Consider the following 15935-nt stretch of genomic DNA (forward strand, 5'->3'; position numbering starts at 1 on the left):
TAGTTAGCTAGCAAACGCTAGCTTGCTGGCTCGCTAGCTAACGTTACGCGTATGATCTGTGTAGTAATGTTATTCTAATCAAAATCCATTTGCATTGCTAGTTAAAGCCTAATGTTATTTAGCTAACAATTAACCTAGTTTGTTAGCAGATTCATACTACAGCTATGACAATGTTTGTATTGGTAGTAGTATGCATTGGGATTTAGCTGGTTCCTTGTTTAGCTAGCTAGCTACCTAGGTAGTTACATGTCTAAACAAAAAACTCCAATTCAGCAGGATTATTACATGACCCATTAAGTTAGCCAGGTGTGTCTGGGGGTGATTACGGCTATCTATTTTATTTCATGAACATGTGTACATTTTGATACGATAGTGACCCATCCACTTAGCTATATGTGACTGGGGGGTGGTTATAGCATTTCCTTTGCATGACCCCTCAATTTAGACAAGTGTGTCGGGTAAGCGTCATATAATAATGATAAAATATTTATAAAATATTTTTATCTGGACATTTTCTGTGTTTGATATTGCTACTATGCAAGTTACCACTTCACTGTACCGTTTACACCTTCTGTTTCCTGTGAAAGTGACAATTAAACTTTTATTTGATATAGGGTGTGTTTACCGCATGGCCTCACGTGAATCATTAAAGAGATGGGTGGAGCTAAGGCTTTAGAGAGTGAACATATTTATTTAATTAATTAATGGAATTGATTTGGCATCTGCGCTCTCTGTTCAGTGCGCCATCACTAAATGCATGCTCTTCAACCGATCGCTGCCCGCACCTGCCCGCCTGTCCAGCATCACTACTCTGGACGGTTCTGACTCAGAATATGTAGATAACTACAAATACCTAGGTGTCTGGTTAGACTGTAAACTCTCCTTCCAGACTCACATTAAGCATCTCCAATCCAAAAGGAAATCTAGAATCGGCTTCCTATTTCGCAACAAAGCATCCTTCACTCATGCTGCCAAACATACCCTCGTAAAACTCACTATCCTACCGATCCTTGACTTTGGCCATTTACAAAATAGCCTCCAACACTCTACTCAGCAAACTGGATGCAGTCTATCACAGTGCCAACCGCTTTGTCACTAACGCCCCATATACTACCCACCACTGTGACCTGTATGCTCTCGTTGGCTGGCCCTCGCTTCATATTCATCGCCAAAATCACTGGCTCCAGGTCATCTATAAGTCTTTGCTAGGTAAAGCCACGCCTTAACTCAGCTCACTGGTCACTAGCAGCTCACTAGCACGCGCTCCAGCAGGTATATTTCACGGGTCACCCCCAAAGCCAATTCCTTCTTTGGCCGCCTATCCTTCCAGTTCTCTGTTGCCAATGACTGGAACGATTTGCAAAAATCACTAAAGCTGGAGACTCATATCTCTCTCACTAACTTTAAGCATCAGCTGTCAGAGCAGCTCACAGATCATTGCACCTGTACATAGCCCATTGTAAATAGCCCATCCAACTACTTCATCCCCATATTGTTATTTTTTAAATTTTTTTAATTTATTTTTTGCTCCTTTGCACCCCAGTATCTCTACTTGCACAGTCATCTTCTGCACATTTATCACTCCAGTGTTTAATTGCTAAATTGTAATTACTTCGCCACTACGGCCTATTTATTGCCTTACCTCCCTAATCTTACCTTATTTGCACACACTGTATGTAGATTTTTTCTATTGTGTTATTGACGGTATGTTTTGTTTATTCCATGTGTAACTCTGTGTTGTTTGTCACACTGCTTTGCTTTATCTTGGCCAGGTCGCAGTTGTAAATGAGAACTTGTTCTCAACTGGCCTACCTGGTTAAAAAAAGGTTAAATAAAAAATTAAATTACAAAAAATAAACTTGTCATTCCCACTCGCCATCACTCACCGCTGTCATCAAATGGAGTAATGCTAGCCACAAGTTCTGACTGAGCTCAATTGTCATGAAACGCATTTACAGCGATGAAATTCTCTCTCTTTCATACAAACCTATAACGAGGAGCGCCCACAATGTGTTTTGTGTGTGAAGTGCTTAGTAATGAGTCTCTCATAATGAACAATTAATATGTCCTGACCAAACATCCACAGCATGATGGTAAACCCATGGAGTTCTTTCGGAACAGGGCATAATGCTTCAGGAAACAGTGCTTGGACAGTGGAAAAGTAAGTCAGCTAGCAAGGCATTGTTGTGATTTTATAACAGGTGATGATGAGCAGAAATAAGGGAGTACTAACCAACTCTCATAGTAGTTGATGTGAGTTTCCCTTTCAAACAATCCCCTGGCCTTGTACACAGCTAATAGCTAACATTCGCCAATGCAAGCTAGCTATTGATAGTGCAACCCTAGTAACTACAGATGAAAATATGTACAGTAGGCCTGATCATTTAATGTAGAAATTATTGTTGAAAACTATGTAGGTTGGAACTGTTGCTATTAAAATACAATAATATTGTTTTTATTCTTAACTGGAATAAACTGAAGCGAGATGCTAACACACTCACACAGTTCTGGGTTGCTCATCTACAGGAGGAAGCAGTGTCCTGCCTGACTGAGAAAGCGCTATATGTTCTGGTTCAGTTTGGCACCACATACCTATGCGAGTCAGGGTTCTCAACTCTGACATACTTAAAAAACAAAAACAGTTTCCATGCTGAGCATGACCTCAGTGTTCCACTGTCAAGACATGCTCTCATTAGGACTGTGTGTGTGTTTTCTGGTCTACATCTGTGTGATGTGATCAATCAGTTTATTCCAGTTCAGAATGAAAAAATATGCATTGTATTTTAACAGCAACAGTTCCAACCTAGACTTTCTTTCAACAATAATTTCTACAGTAAGATGTACAGTAGGCCTGATCATTTTTCATCTGAACTGTTACTTACTGTTGCACTATAAAAAAAAAACTGAGCCTGTGTGCACTGTATGTGTTCTGTTATTCATCTGTGTGATGTGATCAATCAGTTTATTCCAGTTCAGAATGAAAATTATTTATTGTGTTTGAACAGCAACAGTTCCAACCTAGACAGATATGTCAAGTGTTTAAAATGGTGGAAAATAAACATGACAAGATATTTATATGGATCTTTAATTTCATTGATATTTTTTGTCTATATTGCATTTGTTTTAGGCATAATGGCAATGAAATGTACCAATATCTATGTATAGTTGCATATTTTCCTATGCTTGGGTCCCAGGAAAACACTGAATTTCTCATTTGGGCCCCAGGCTGAAAAAGTTTAAGAACCCATGGTGTAGACAAAAAAGAGCTCTCCAGTGGGTATACCATTTTCTCAAAGGTGGGCTTACAAGTTTATCAACGTTCAAAGCAGAATTACTTTTCCATTGTTCTTCAACTGCAGTGTATGAGTCTCTACTTTTAATCCAATGTAAAAAAATAAATAAAATAAAATTTAAATTTAGCTTCAAAAGACTGAATCGAGGCAGTCGGTCACATATGCATTAGCTAGACAGCAAGCAACAGTTCAGAAAGGAACATTTCATGATGACAGGTGGTAATTAGATGTGCACTGTAGCCAGAACCAAACCTGCACTTGTGTTCACATTGGATAGTGATGCTGTCAGTTTCCACACTAAAGCTACCATCATAAGCATGTCTTTGCATTTAGCTGTAATCACAAAATGACATGCACATTTTTAATCAGCGGAGGCTGGGGAGCCTGGCGATCTGTCTGAGGCATGAGAGCCTGTAGCGGCTCCCGGACCCGACCCGACCATTGTAGAGTATTCTGATGACAGTGATAGGGAAGAAACGTTGATCAACAGTGTTGTTGTCACGGATGAAGTTGACTGAGTTTTGAAATCAGTGGAATGCCCAGTGGAAGTAGAGTATGAGAAGGAGATGGAGAAAATTCTGGCTTTTGATTGCATCCGTAACAGAGAGGGAGAAAGATCTGATGATTCTTATGAAATTGCACATGGTCAATGTGAATGGGAGTAACTTAATACAATGGGCCAAGCAAGCGGTACAAACAAAACAGAAATGACACAGGATGTCTGACTTAGTTAAAGAGGTTCCAGTCTGCCGTGAAGCATTCATTCATGTCTAGCTACATTTTCAGATATTATACAGTGCCTTGCGAAAGTATTCGGCCCCCTTGAACTTTGCGACCTTTTGCCACATTTCAGGCTTCAAACATAAAGATATAAAACTGTATTTTTTTGTGAAGAATCAACAACAAGTGGGACACAATCATGAAGTGGAACGACATTTATTGGATATTTCAAACTTTTTTAACAAATCAAAAACTGAAAAATTGGGCATGCAAAATTATTCAGCCCCCTTAAGTTAATACTTTGTAGACCCACCTTTTGCTGCGATTACAGCTGTAAGTCGCTTGGGATATGTCTCTATCAGTTTTGCACATCGAGAGACTGAAATGTTTTCCCATTCCTCCTTGCAAAACAGCTTGAGCTCAGTGAGGTTGGATGGAGAACATTTGTGAACAGCAGTTTTCAGTTCTTTCCACAGATTCTCGATTGGATTCAGGTCTGGACTTTGACTTGGCCATTCTAACACCTGGATATGTTTATTTTTGAACCATTCCATTGTAGATTTTGCTTTATGTTTTGGATCATTGTCTTGTTGGAAGACAAATCTCTGTCCCAGTCTCAGGTCTTTTGCAGACTCCTGTGTTTGGCTCCATCCATCTTCCCATCAATTTTAAACATCTTCCCTGTCCCTGCTGAAGAAAAGCAGGCCCAAACCATGATACTGCCACCACCATGTTTGACAGTGGGGATGGTGTGTTCAGGGTGATGTGCTGTGTTGCTTTTACGCCAAACATAACGTTTTGCATTGTTGCCAAAAAGTTCAATTTTGGTTTCATCTGACCAGAGCACCTTCTTCCACATGTTTGGTGTGTCTCCCAGGTGGCTTGTGGCAAACTTTAACCGACACTTTTTATGGATATCTTTAAGAAATGGCTTTCTTCTTGCCACTCTTCCATAAAGGCCAGATTTGTGCAATATACGACTGATTGTTTTCCTATGGACAGAGTCTCCCACCTCAGCTGTAGATCTCTGCAGTTCATCCAGAGTGATCATGGGCCTCTTGGCTGCATCTCTGATCAGTCTTCTCCTTGTATGAGCTGAAAGTTTAGAGGGACGGCCAGGTCTTGGTAGATTTGCAGTGGTCTGATACTCCTTCCATTTCAATATTATCGCTTGCACAGTGCTCCTTGGGATGTTTAAAGCTTGGGAAATCTTTTTGTATCCAAATCCGGCTTTAAACTTCTCCACAACAGTATCTCGGACGGGCCTGGTGTGTTCCTTGTTCTTCATGATGCTCTCTGCGCTTTTAACGGACCTCTGAGACTATCACAGTGCAGGTGCATTTATACGGAGACTTGATTACACACAGGTGGATTGTATTTATCATCATTAGTCATTTAGGTCAACATTGGATCATTCAGAGATCCTCACTGAACTTCTGGAGAGAGTTTGCTGCACTGAAAGTAAAGGGGCTGAATAATTTTGCACGCCCAATTTTTCAGTTTTTGATTTGTTAAAAAAGTTTGAAATATCCAATAAATGTCGTTCCACTTCATGATTGTGTCCCACTTGTTGTTGATTCTTCACAAAAAAATACAGTTTTATATCTTTATGTTTGAAGCCTGAAATGTGGCAAAAGGTCGCAAGGTTCAAGGGGGCCGAATTCTTTCGCAAGGCACTGTATGTTTCTAATTTTGTCCAAAAGTATTTTTCATTGCAAGTTAAATTGTACTGTTAGCTAGCTAGCTAACATTAGCTGGCTGGCTCACTAGCAAACATTAGGTGTATGATCTGTTTAGTAATATTATTAGTATCTCAGAAAGCCATTTGCATTTCTAGTTATAGCCTGTTAGCTAGCTAACATTGAACTTAGTTGGTTAGCTTTAGCTATCTGCAGATTCATACTACAGCATTTCATGAATGGTGGCTAGCTATGAAAGTAAAGTTTGTATTTCTAGTACTAGTACTGTATGGATTGGGATTATGGTTCATTGTTTATCTAGCTACAAAAGACTCCACTTGGCCAGATAATTACATGACCCATAAAGAGATGGGAGAGGCTTAAACTGTAGCTAGGTGGGTGAGAGAGACATTGTGTCCCCATGGAACAACACATTTCTATGATTGTTGGCACTGTGACAAAGGTATGTTGAAGACATAATTAAGTGTCAAAGAGTGTTGTGTCCAAGTATTGTTTTGCTTCCAAAACAGGTCTGGGGAAGGAACTTGATGCCTTGTCAAGGGAGAAGTGGTGCAAGGACTTGAGGCACTGGAAGCTGTCCATAGTGAATCATCAGTAGTGGACGGCAGATTCAACTCCAAGTGGAAATCTGGATGTGAAGGAGGCCAAGTGGAGAAAGCTCGTAAACCACGTGCATGACATCCGCAACACCTTTGCCTCTAGGTCACCAGGCTGCTCATTATGGCGCACACCTGTCACAATCATTACGCACACTTGCGCATCATCAGACTCACCTGGACTCCATCACCTCCCTTTTTAAATGTTTTATTTCACCTTTATTTAACCAGATTGAGTTCTCATTTACAACTGCGACCTGGCCAAGATAAAGCAAAGCAGTGCGACAAAAAACAACACAGAGTAACACATAGGATAAACAAAAGTACTGTCAATAATACAATAGAAAAATCTATATAGCTTTATCTATATAGCTTTACCTAGCAAAGACCTATAGATGACCTGGAGCCAGTGGGTCTGGGGACGAATATGTAGCAAGGGCCAGCGGACAAGAGCATACAGGTCGCAGTGATGGGTGGTATATGGGGCTTTGGTGACAAAACGGAATGCACTGTGATAGACTGAATCAAGTTTGCTGAGTAGAGTGTTGGAGGCTATTTTGTAAGTGACATTGCCGAAGTCAAGGATCGGTAGGATAGTCAGTTTTACGGGGGTATGTTTGGCAGCAAATAGGATGCTTTGTTGCGAAATAGAGTTTACAGTCTAACCAGACACCTAAGTATTTGTAGTTGTCTACATATTCTAAGTCAGAACCATCCAGAGTAGTGATGTTAGTCGGGCGGGCGGGTGCACATAACCATGTTGTAAAATACCTGATGAACAGTGTAGAGGCCTCATGTTCGACTGTGTTCCACGCTGCTTCAGATTCAGGTAGCACACGTGCTTCACACTGCCACACTGCTAACTTAATGTTAGACATGTAATATTTGCAAGAGAAACATTCATAGATGCCCTCAAAGCAGCAATGTTGTATAGTTTCCCCCAGGGCAGAAGAAAGTTGAGCTAGCTTAGCTAACAAGAAGGAAGCGTGCTTTTGGTAGCTAAGTACTGCAGCTAGTTTGCTATCTAAACATTTTAAACTAGAATATCGCAGCTATTAGCTAGCTTCCTGGCTAATGTAGCAAGATAGCTGGAAACTAGAGGCACATTTTGCATTTAGTATCTAATCAATAGATAGATAGCTAAAACCCAATGCAAAACAAGCAAATGTGAAAACTTTCTATCTTGAAGCACTATGCAGAAATCACTCCGCCATTTCCTGGTTGCTAAAATTTGAATAGTTTGCCTAATTTTACTTGACAAAACAAGTAAGTATAGTGTAGAGAATCCTTGTACCATCTAAACTGCTGTGAAACATATTTTCCATAACCAAAAATATTGTATTTTCAGATCGTTGAAGCTGGTGTACAAAACCGAAAGTAAAAAAATGCAAAAATTATACTTAAGAACTGGAAGCTTAGAAATAGTGCACATAGAACACATCTATCGCATTTATATGAATTTGGTCTTGTTGCCCAAAGAGTTACATATTGCAGCCTTAACATTGTAAGCTAGAATATTGTAGCTAGCTAATTAGCTAGCAGCTAGCTAACATCACTTAGTTAGGTTATCTAGCTTCCTAGCTAACTAATGTAGCAAAATAGCTGCCAACTAGAGTCAAGTTTCACATTCAGTATCTAATCAATAGATAGCTAAAACAAACTGCACTAGCAAGCAAATGTGGAAAAACTTGCTACTATCCAACATACGTTTTCTGCTGCAAACAAATTAAAACTAATCAAGCCAAAATACTTTAATGCAGATGTTTCGGTCATTAACTATGTCAACATTCACAGACAACTTTCAACAGATTATTTGTTAGCTTGAGTCAGAGACATCTACGTGTTAATGTCTCATCTGCTTTATACATCCATTGACATCCTCAAACAAGCAGTATGAATGTTAGCGGACTAAACTCGAAAGTTTATGATGAACTTCACCAACAGAGTGGAGCAGAGACCAGCCTTTGTGAAATCTAGCGCCGATTACATCAACAAAAACTAGAAAAAAGTTGGTTGTATTTGATTAACGTTTATTGTAAAAGTAAGGATTTCAGCAAACAATTAAAGGCATGCAACTACAGAGGACAAACATAGGTACAAGGTACATGATTACGTTTTGTATTGACCTTAGACAAATGGATGTAGTCTGATCTAGATTCCACAAAGCCTGGTCCCTGCTCCACTCTGTTGGTGAAGTTTGTTCAACTTGGAGTGGAGTTTAGTCCACTATATATATGAATGTAAACTTTGTCATACAGTAAAAAGTGTGCGTGTGTGTGTTATATCCTATGTAATCCTGACCTTCAACCACACAGGCAGAAAAGTAAACGTTGCCATTTATAGACATATAACTAATCCTTGAAGACCACTCCTAATCAACAAATTAATCAATGTGTGCTACTTAACAATACACTATTTCCAACTGTTCTAATTTAAGAACGCATAATTGTTCCTTTCGTCTCATCATGATCAGAAGTGTTAAATTGAAGACTAAAAGCACATTTCTGCTGGCTTCACGTGTGACCCTCCCTGCCTTGGCTGTGAAAGTGCTCGGCCCAGCTTGCCATATTATAATTGCTCTCTGATACAGTATGTCTTATTCTGTGTTCATAACCAAGTGAGAATGTGGTAATTACCAGTTGTGAAGTCGTAAATCCCAGTTGCATTCACATTTCTCGTTGAGAAACGTTGATTGGCTAATGGCCAATAAGCTTTCAACCATAAACTAAAAGTACAGCTATCGTGTTTGTAAACAAATGATTGTGTTCAAAAACCATATTAATGAATTGCTTTATATAAATTATGTTTTGTTTCATTTAACTGCTGAAAATGCTGTTATCGAGGTAATTTCCTTACCAGGAGATTTCAGAATGTGGGAGGGTTCAGGGATGATAGATGAGTTTCCCACTAGTAATTACGAGTTGGAGGGGCATTCAAGTGGATTTCTCCTAGTCGTATGAGGTAAATACCACCTTCCCACTTGGTTATGAACGCAGCATAAAATTGTGGGACACCCAAGGCATAGCAGATGCTTGAGTTGCTTCTCTTTCTATGCTTGAGTCTCACAGCAGCTACAGTATGTTCTGCAATGTTAACTCTCCTCTGGCCTTGACCTTGCTCTTACATGTAAGCCAGCAAAGGAATCATAATGGATGTGAAGATATCACAATAAGAATCACAATCAGTTTCTTAAACTAATTTTATTAAGACGGTTGATACACAAAAAAAACATATATACTTTTCAAAAGACAACATACCATATCATTTGTATTTGTTCAGTGCACCATAAAAGGCACTTTAGCCAGGGTTATGGAATTCCCTGCATTTTTCATCCATGCATAGAATTGGAGCAGTCATTTTGTTAAGATGACAGACTAACAACGTTGTTAACAATCCTGAAGGGTGACATCCTGTATAGACACACTATACCCAGGCACAAACAAGCCTTTAATCTAAGGCATTATTTCTAACTCAGCAGCCCAGTACAGATCAAAATGAGGGAAATGACTTCATGTTGCTGCTTATAGGAAAAAAATAGATAACAGAAAAATGTATTCCTGTGAATATATTTCAAGGGTTAAGATACTTGGTAATGTTATTATTCCTGTCTGTCCAGATGAGTTTCAATGTATTCAGTTTTTACATGTTATATTAGTTACAAAGAAATGTGATAAAACAAAAAAGTAATCCCCTTTTTTATGTGATTTCAATTGCATATGATGCAAGAAATATTGGATGATATTTTTCTTCTACACTTAGACCTTGTACGTTTGGGAGCCTCCCAACTCAAGAGCTGCGTTGAGTGTATCACTCAAGAACAAAAAGCTCATAACCACTTCCTAAGTCCCTCTCCTTTCTGGATTTAAACAAAGACACCTCCAGAAAGACAAACACTCACTTTCTCTCACACACACACACACACACACACACACACACACACACACACACACACACACACACACACACACACACTCTCTCGTAATACATGCACATATTCTGTCTTCAACACACACATACACACAGTCTGCTCGCCTCGCCTTGCGAGTGTCTAGCATTGTGAGAAAGGGACAAGTGCCGTGTGTTGAGGATTGCTTGGCTCATGTGTATCTATGAGCAGAGGAAGCCCTTGTCAGAGGCTGGGCCAGAATCTGCTGGGTTAACAACCGGATTAACTGACAGCCCATCTGATTTACCCTGCTTTCTGTCAGTACTCTCAGAGAGTCTAGCTGTCACAGACTGTCTGATACTACAACACTCCCTTCATTCACAGTTGCTTGCCTGTGGAGGTTCAGTACAGTGAGACGCCAGTGCTCCCCTTATATGCTGACTATTGTGGGTTAAAAGTTTTGGCTCATAATAGCTTCAATGGGGCCTCCCGAGTGGCGCAGCGGTCTATTGCACAAACCATCTTTTGATTTCTGAACGTGTCGGCACCGGGTACTCAGGATGTGGCTGTGTTATTAATGTCATGTTAAATCAGGACTTTTCATTTGAACATATGGGGTGTTTTAGTTTTGTAGGCGAGGCTACCTATTTCTGATCTCGCTCCCAATGATCAGTGCTTCAGTTTATTATGTTGCTGTCCAGAGGTTCTGAATTTGCAATGCGCCCGACTGTCCACATTTTTCTGCGCAATAGCCTCTTGATTTGAACATTTGAAAAGTTTTGGGGTGTGTAGTAAGCTATTTGACTTAATATATATCTATATAATGTATATATTTGAACGGAATAAGTTAGAGCATGCACGCACGCACTCACTCACTCACACATGCACATAAAAACACACACACAATGCATTATTAGTTAGCTACATAATTATTTAGGTAGGGGAAAAAACATATTGGTCCATTCAAAACAGTGTTTGGTTGAGGAAGCTCACTTGGTTTTAAGATGGCTGCTTTTGGTGACAGTATCAAAACAAATGAATGACTCATTAATAATTAATTACTCAACAAATATAAGTTTGTGTAATGAACAATAACTAGTACGATCATAACAATAAAAACATACAAATTATTATACAAACTGTATACTTTTGGTACAGTATTGCTGTTTCTTTCAGAGACATGGCTGAATGGAATGTTTGAAGGGAATGTCTTTATACCCAGCAGGTCATCATCACAAAGCTTTTCTTTGTATTGTGAGAGCATTTTCAAAGAGGTAAAAAGAGGCAATACAATAATAATACATTTACATTTGTACAATTACACCCAGAATGGGTTTACATTTACGGTTCAACCATCTATCACATCTGATTTCCATTTTTCTTGGCACTGAACATCAATCATTTGTCCCGAAATTACGATAATGCCAAATATAGTTTTTCCTGAGTTCAATCATTTAGATGTTAAATCTTCATTTTTCATATTTTTTGTTGTTGGTCTTTACAAATCTCACAATGTTTTTGGTAAAAACTTGCTTTGGGGTTGACTTTAGTTTGCATTGAGGAAAGTAAAATGTGTCTCTATCTAGCTAGACATAATACAATTTCAGATAAATATTATATATTTTTTAAATGGACTATAAAAACTATTCATTCGCAAAGGCTCCTAAGTAACATTGACATGCATGGACATTTAGTTATAAATTCTGCTTGTATGTAACAGATGGCTTGGAGCAAAACAATATGATGTACAGTGCATTTGGAAAGTATTCCGACACCTTCCCTTTTTCTACATTTTGTTACGTTACCACCTTATTCTAAAATGTATTAAATCGTTTTTTTCCCTCATCAATCTACACACAATAATATGACAAAACATAATGACAAAGCAAAAACTGTTTTTTTTTGCAAATATATTACAAATTAAAAACTGAAATATGATATAATATATAAGTATTCAGACCCTTTACTCAGTACTTTGTTGAAGCACCCTTGGCAGCAACTTTGAGTCTTCTTGGGTATGATGCTACAAGCTTGGCACACCTGTATTTGGGTATGATCTCCCATTCTTCTCTGCAGATCCTCTCAAGCTCTCTCAGGTTGGATGGGGAGCGTAGCTGCACAGATATTTTCAGGTCTCTCCAGAGATGTTTGGTAGGGTTCAAGTCCGGACTCTGGCAGGACCACTCAAGGACATTCTGAGACTTGTCTCAAAGCCACTCCTGGGTTGTCTTGACTGTGTGCTTACGGTCATTGACCTGTTGGAAGGTGAACCTTTGCCCCAGTCTGAGGTCCTGAGCGCTCTGGAGCAGGTTTTCATCAAGGATCTCTCTGTACTTTGCTCCGTTCATCTTTCTCTTGATCCTGACTAGTCTTCCAGTCCCTGCCGCTGAAAAACATCCCCACTGCATGATGCTGCCACCACCATTGTTCACCGTAGGGATGATGCCAGATTTCCTCCAGACGTGACGCTTGGCATTCAGGCCAAAGTGTTTAATCTTGGTTTCATCAGAGCAGATTATCTTGTTTCTCATGGTCAGCGTCCTTTAGGTGCCTTTTGACAAACTCCAAGGAGGCTGTCATGTGCATTTTACTGAGGAGTGGCTTCAGTCTGGCCACTCTACCATAAAGGCCTGATTGGTGGAGTGCTGCAGAGATGGTTGTCCTTCTGGTAGGTTCTCCCATCTCCACAGAGGAACTCAGATGCTCTGTCAGAGTGACCATCGGGTTCTTGGTCACCTCCCTGACCAAGGCCCTTCTCCCCCGATTGCTCAGTTTGGCTGGGAGACCAGCTTTAGGAAGAGTCTTGGTGGTTCCAAACTTCTTCCATTGAAGAATGATGGAGGCCACTGTGTTCGTGGGGACCTTCAATGCTGCAGAAATGTTTTGGTACCCTTCCCCAGACCTGTGCCTTGACACAACACTGTCTCGGAGCGCCAAGAAGAATTCCTTTGACCTGTTGGCTTCGTTTTTTCTCTGACATGCACAGTCAACTGTGGGACCTTATATAGACAGGTGTGTGCCTTTCCAAATCATGTCCACTCAATTTAATTTACCACAGGTGGACTCCAATCAAGTTGTAGAAAAGGATGATAAATGGAAAAAGGATGCACCTGAGCTGAATTTAGAATCGCATAGCAAAGGGTCTGAATACTTATGTAAATAAGTAAATAATTTTGTTTTAAATGAGCAAAAACCTGTTTTCACTTTGTCATTATGTGGTATTGTTTGTAGATTGATGAGTTTTAAAAATATTTGTATCAATTTTAGAATAAGGCTGTAATGTAACGAAATGTGGAAAAAGGGAAGGGGTCTGAACTTCCCGAATGCATTGTAACTCAAGTGAAACGGAATGAAAGAGAGAAACAAAAAAATAAGGTATCTGACTAGCTCACCAGAATAACCCATTCTCATGCTTGTGCTTAACAATCCGACATCTACATAAATTAAGAGGTAGCCTTTTCCCAATCTTTCCTGACTCATATAAAGACAGATACCCCTTGGTATTGGAGGAGAACATTGGATATTTTAGCTTTGTTGATCTGTCTGAAATCTTCAAATCTGACAAGGTGTCTTCCAGCCACCCATATACAGTAATATAATTTTAATTAAAACTACAGTCAATGTGATAGAACAGGTGTCAGTCCAGAATCTATCTCTAAATTGCCTACAATAAGGGGCCCTGACATTTCCAATCATAACAACTGTGGATATCGAGAGACAAAAACAGTTTCTCTAATAATGTTTTTAAAAGTCAATCTTTTGTCTCTTTTTTTTCACTGACTGACTCTTATTGTGCCGCCATCAGAGGCACAATTTATTGAGAAGAATGCAATGAATTTCCTGTTAGTTCTTAGGGGATATGCTTTGTTTTTCCTGTTGCTGGGAGCCGGGGTCTTTTTTTTTCACCCTCGCTGACTTTCCGTCTGGAACTTTTGCTGGGAGGCTAGAGAGGTGAATGTTAGGTGCCTGGACTAGACTAGAGTCGCCCCCCACCCTCCCATTCCTGCTCCTCCCACCCCTTCCCGCCCCCGACCTCACCACTTTCAGGTGGGGTTACGGGTGAGAGCGGGTGCGTGTTTGTGGTGTGACTAAAGAGAGGGGGGTAATGCTTTGTTAAGCATGGTGAAAGAGCGACCAAATAGCACAAGGCCCCTCGGGGTGTCGGAAAGGGGAGACGGTGGTGATGATGATCTCATGCCATGCTGCTGGTTGGCGTGCTCTGAGTGCTGCCAATGCTGGCATTAGCACTACTGTTCTCAGAGGGGGAGGGGTTCGTAGAAACGGGTTGCCGTTTGCTGGTCAGAGAGCAAGGACATCCTGGGGAGAGAAAAAATGTTTTTTGATTCATGGCAAACCAAATTTCAGCTTGCAAAACTGTTGCCTCTGGGGTGCAAACCAGTTGCCTCTGCCTCTAATAAAGACTCATTTACTTGTTGGTTGATTGATTGCATGAATGATTGAGGGAGAAAGACCATGAGAGAGATCAGAAAAGGAGGAGGAGACGGGTTTTCCTGATCTATATGCGGTGCCTACATTACCATTCCCTATTCATGGAAAATATAGCTCTTTATGTTTAACTGTAACTGGCATCAACCATAAACAGTGACTAGCATCTTACCTGAGAGGTTTACTGCAGTCGACCCGACATCCAGTCCGGTGGGGTATCCTAGATCCCATAAAACAGAATAATACCGTTTTAAAATGAAGTCATGGTAAAATTAAGAGAGATCTCAAATCAAGAGAAAAAGACCTCTAAAACACTTTTGAAGTATGTCATTGTAACAACACAAAAGAGATAGTGGGACTCTGACTCACCTGTGCGGATCTTGATGAACCACAGAGCTCCAATAAGCAGAACTCCGATCAGGAAGCCTCCAAAAGCAATGCCCAGCACGGCTGACAGACCAAAGTCAATACACACAGCTAGAACACACAGAAGAAACACATGAATGCATGTCTTACAATGGGGTATTTTGTAGTATCGTTGGAGATCAGCGGAATCACACAGATCAAATCAAATTGTATTGGTCATATACATATGTTTAACAGATGTTATTGCAGGTGTTCCTCCTATGATTTCTTCATTTTCAGCACACAACCAGTTAACATTACAAGCTCATAATTTTTTTTGTTTTGTTGTCTTAAGCACATTGCACAATTTAGGCCAAATCTGTTTGTGGAAGCAAATGCTTATCGCTGTTGTGTACTTGCTAGTTCTGGCTTTCTCATCATGCGATGTGAAGTCCCAGAGCTTGGCCCTGGCAGTGCCACCATGGCAGCCTGTGTGTGGCATGGTCCCGCACAAGCCGTTGCAGCAATTACAGACATAGATGCAAACAAAACAACTGGAGCCAATGGCTGAGGCAGAATTGCTCTCTCTCGGCAGAACTCTCAAATCAACTATTCTGAAAAAGGCCAGAAAACAGGTCTTGGCCATGTGCTGCGTTGACACAGGCCTCTGACACTGACACTGACACTGACTCACTCACTCACTCACTCACTCACTCACTCACTCACTCACTCACTCACTCACTCACTCACACACTCACACACTCACACACTCACACACTCACACACTCACACACTCACACACACACACACACACACACACACACACACACACACACACACACACACACACACACGTGTGCATCCTAGCAATTGAGCATATGTGCACAAATGCATGCACACCAAGGCACACACACGTTTCTCTGCTTCTGCTTCCTTACTAGTGAACATT

The 15935-nt window shown here is 40.3% G+C and overlaps 1 protein-coding gene across 2 annotated transcripts in view; it reads right to left on the minus strand.

Annotated features, from left to right (window-relative positions):
• Nucleotides 1–12986: 12986 nt before the first annotated feature.
• The window catches only part of LOC110509820 (endoglin), a 43029-nt gene continuing 40080 nt past the window's right edge, over nucleotides 12987–15935 (minus strand). For both annotated transcript variants that reach the window (XM_021590943.2, XM_021590942.2), the window contains exons 12-14: nucleotides 15011–15118; nucleotides 14814–14861; nucleotides 12987–14512 (exon numbers count right to left, since the gene is read on the minus strand). In XM_021590943.2, coding sequence (XP_021446618.2) covers nucleotides 14388–14512; nucleotides 14814–14861; nucleotides 15011–15118 — 281 coding nt within the window. In that variant the 3' untranslated portion in view covers nucleotides 12987–14387. The remainder of the gene's footprint in view (nucleotides 14513–14813; nucleotides 14862–15010; nucleotides 15119–15935) is intronic.

The sequence above is a fragment of the Oncorhynchus mykiss genome, chromosome Y, assembly GCF_013265735.2.
Source record: "Oncorhynchus mykiss isolate Arlee chromosome Y, USDA_OmykA_1.1, whole genome shotgun sequence".
Taxonomy (NCBI): domain Eukaryota; kingdom Metazoa; phylum Chordata; class Actinopteri; order Salmoniformes; family Salmonidae; genus Oncorhynchus; species Oncorhynchus mykiss.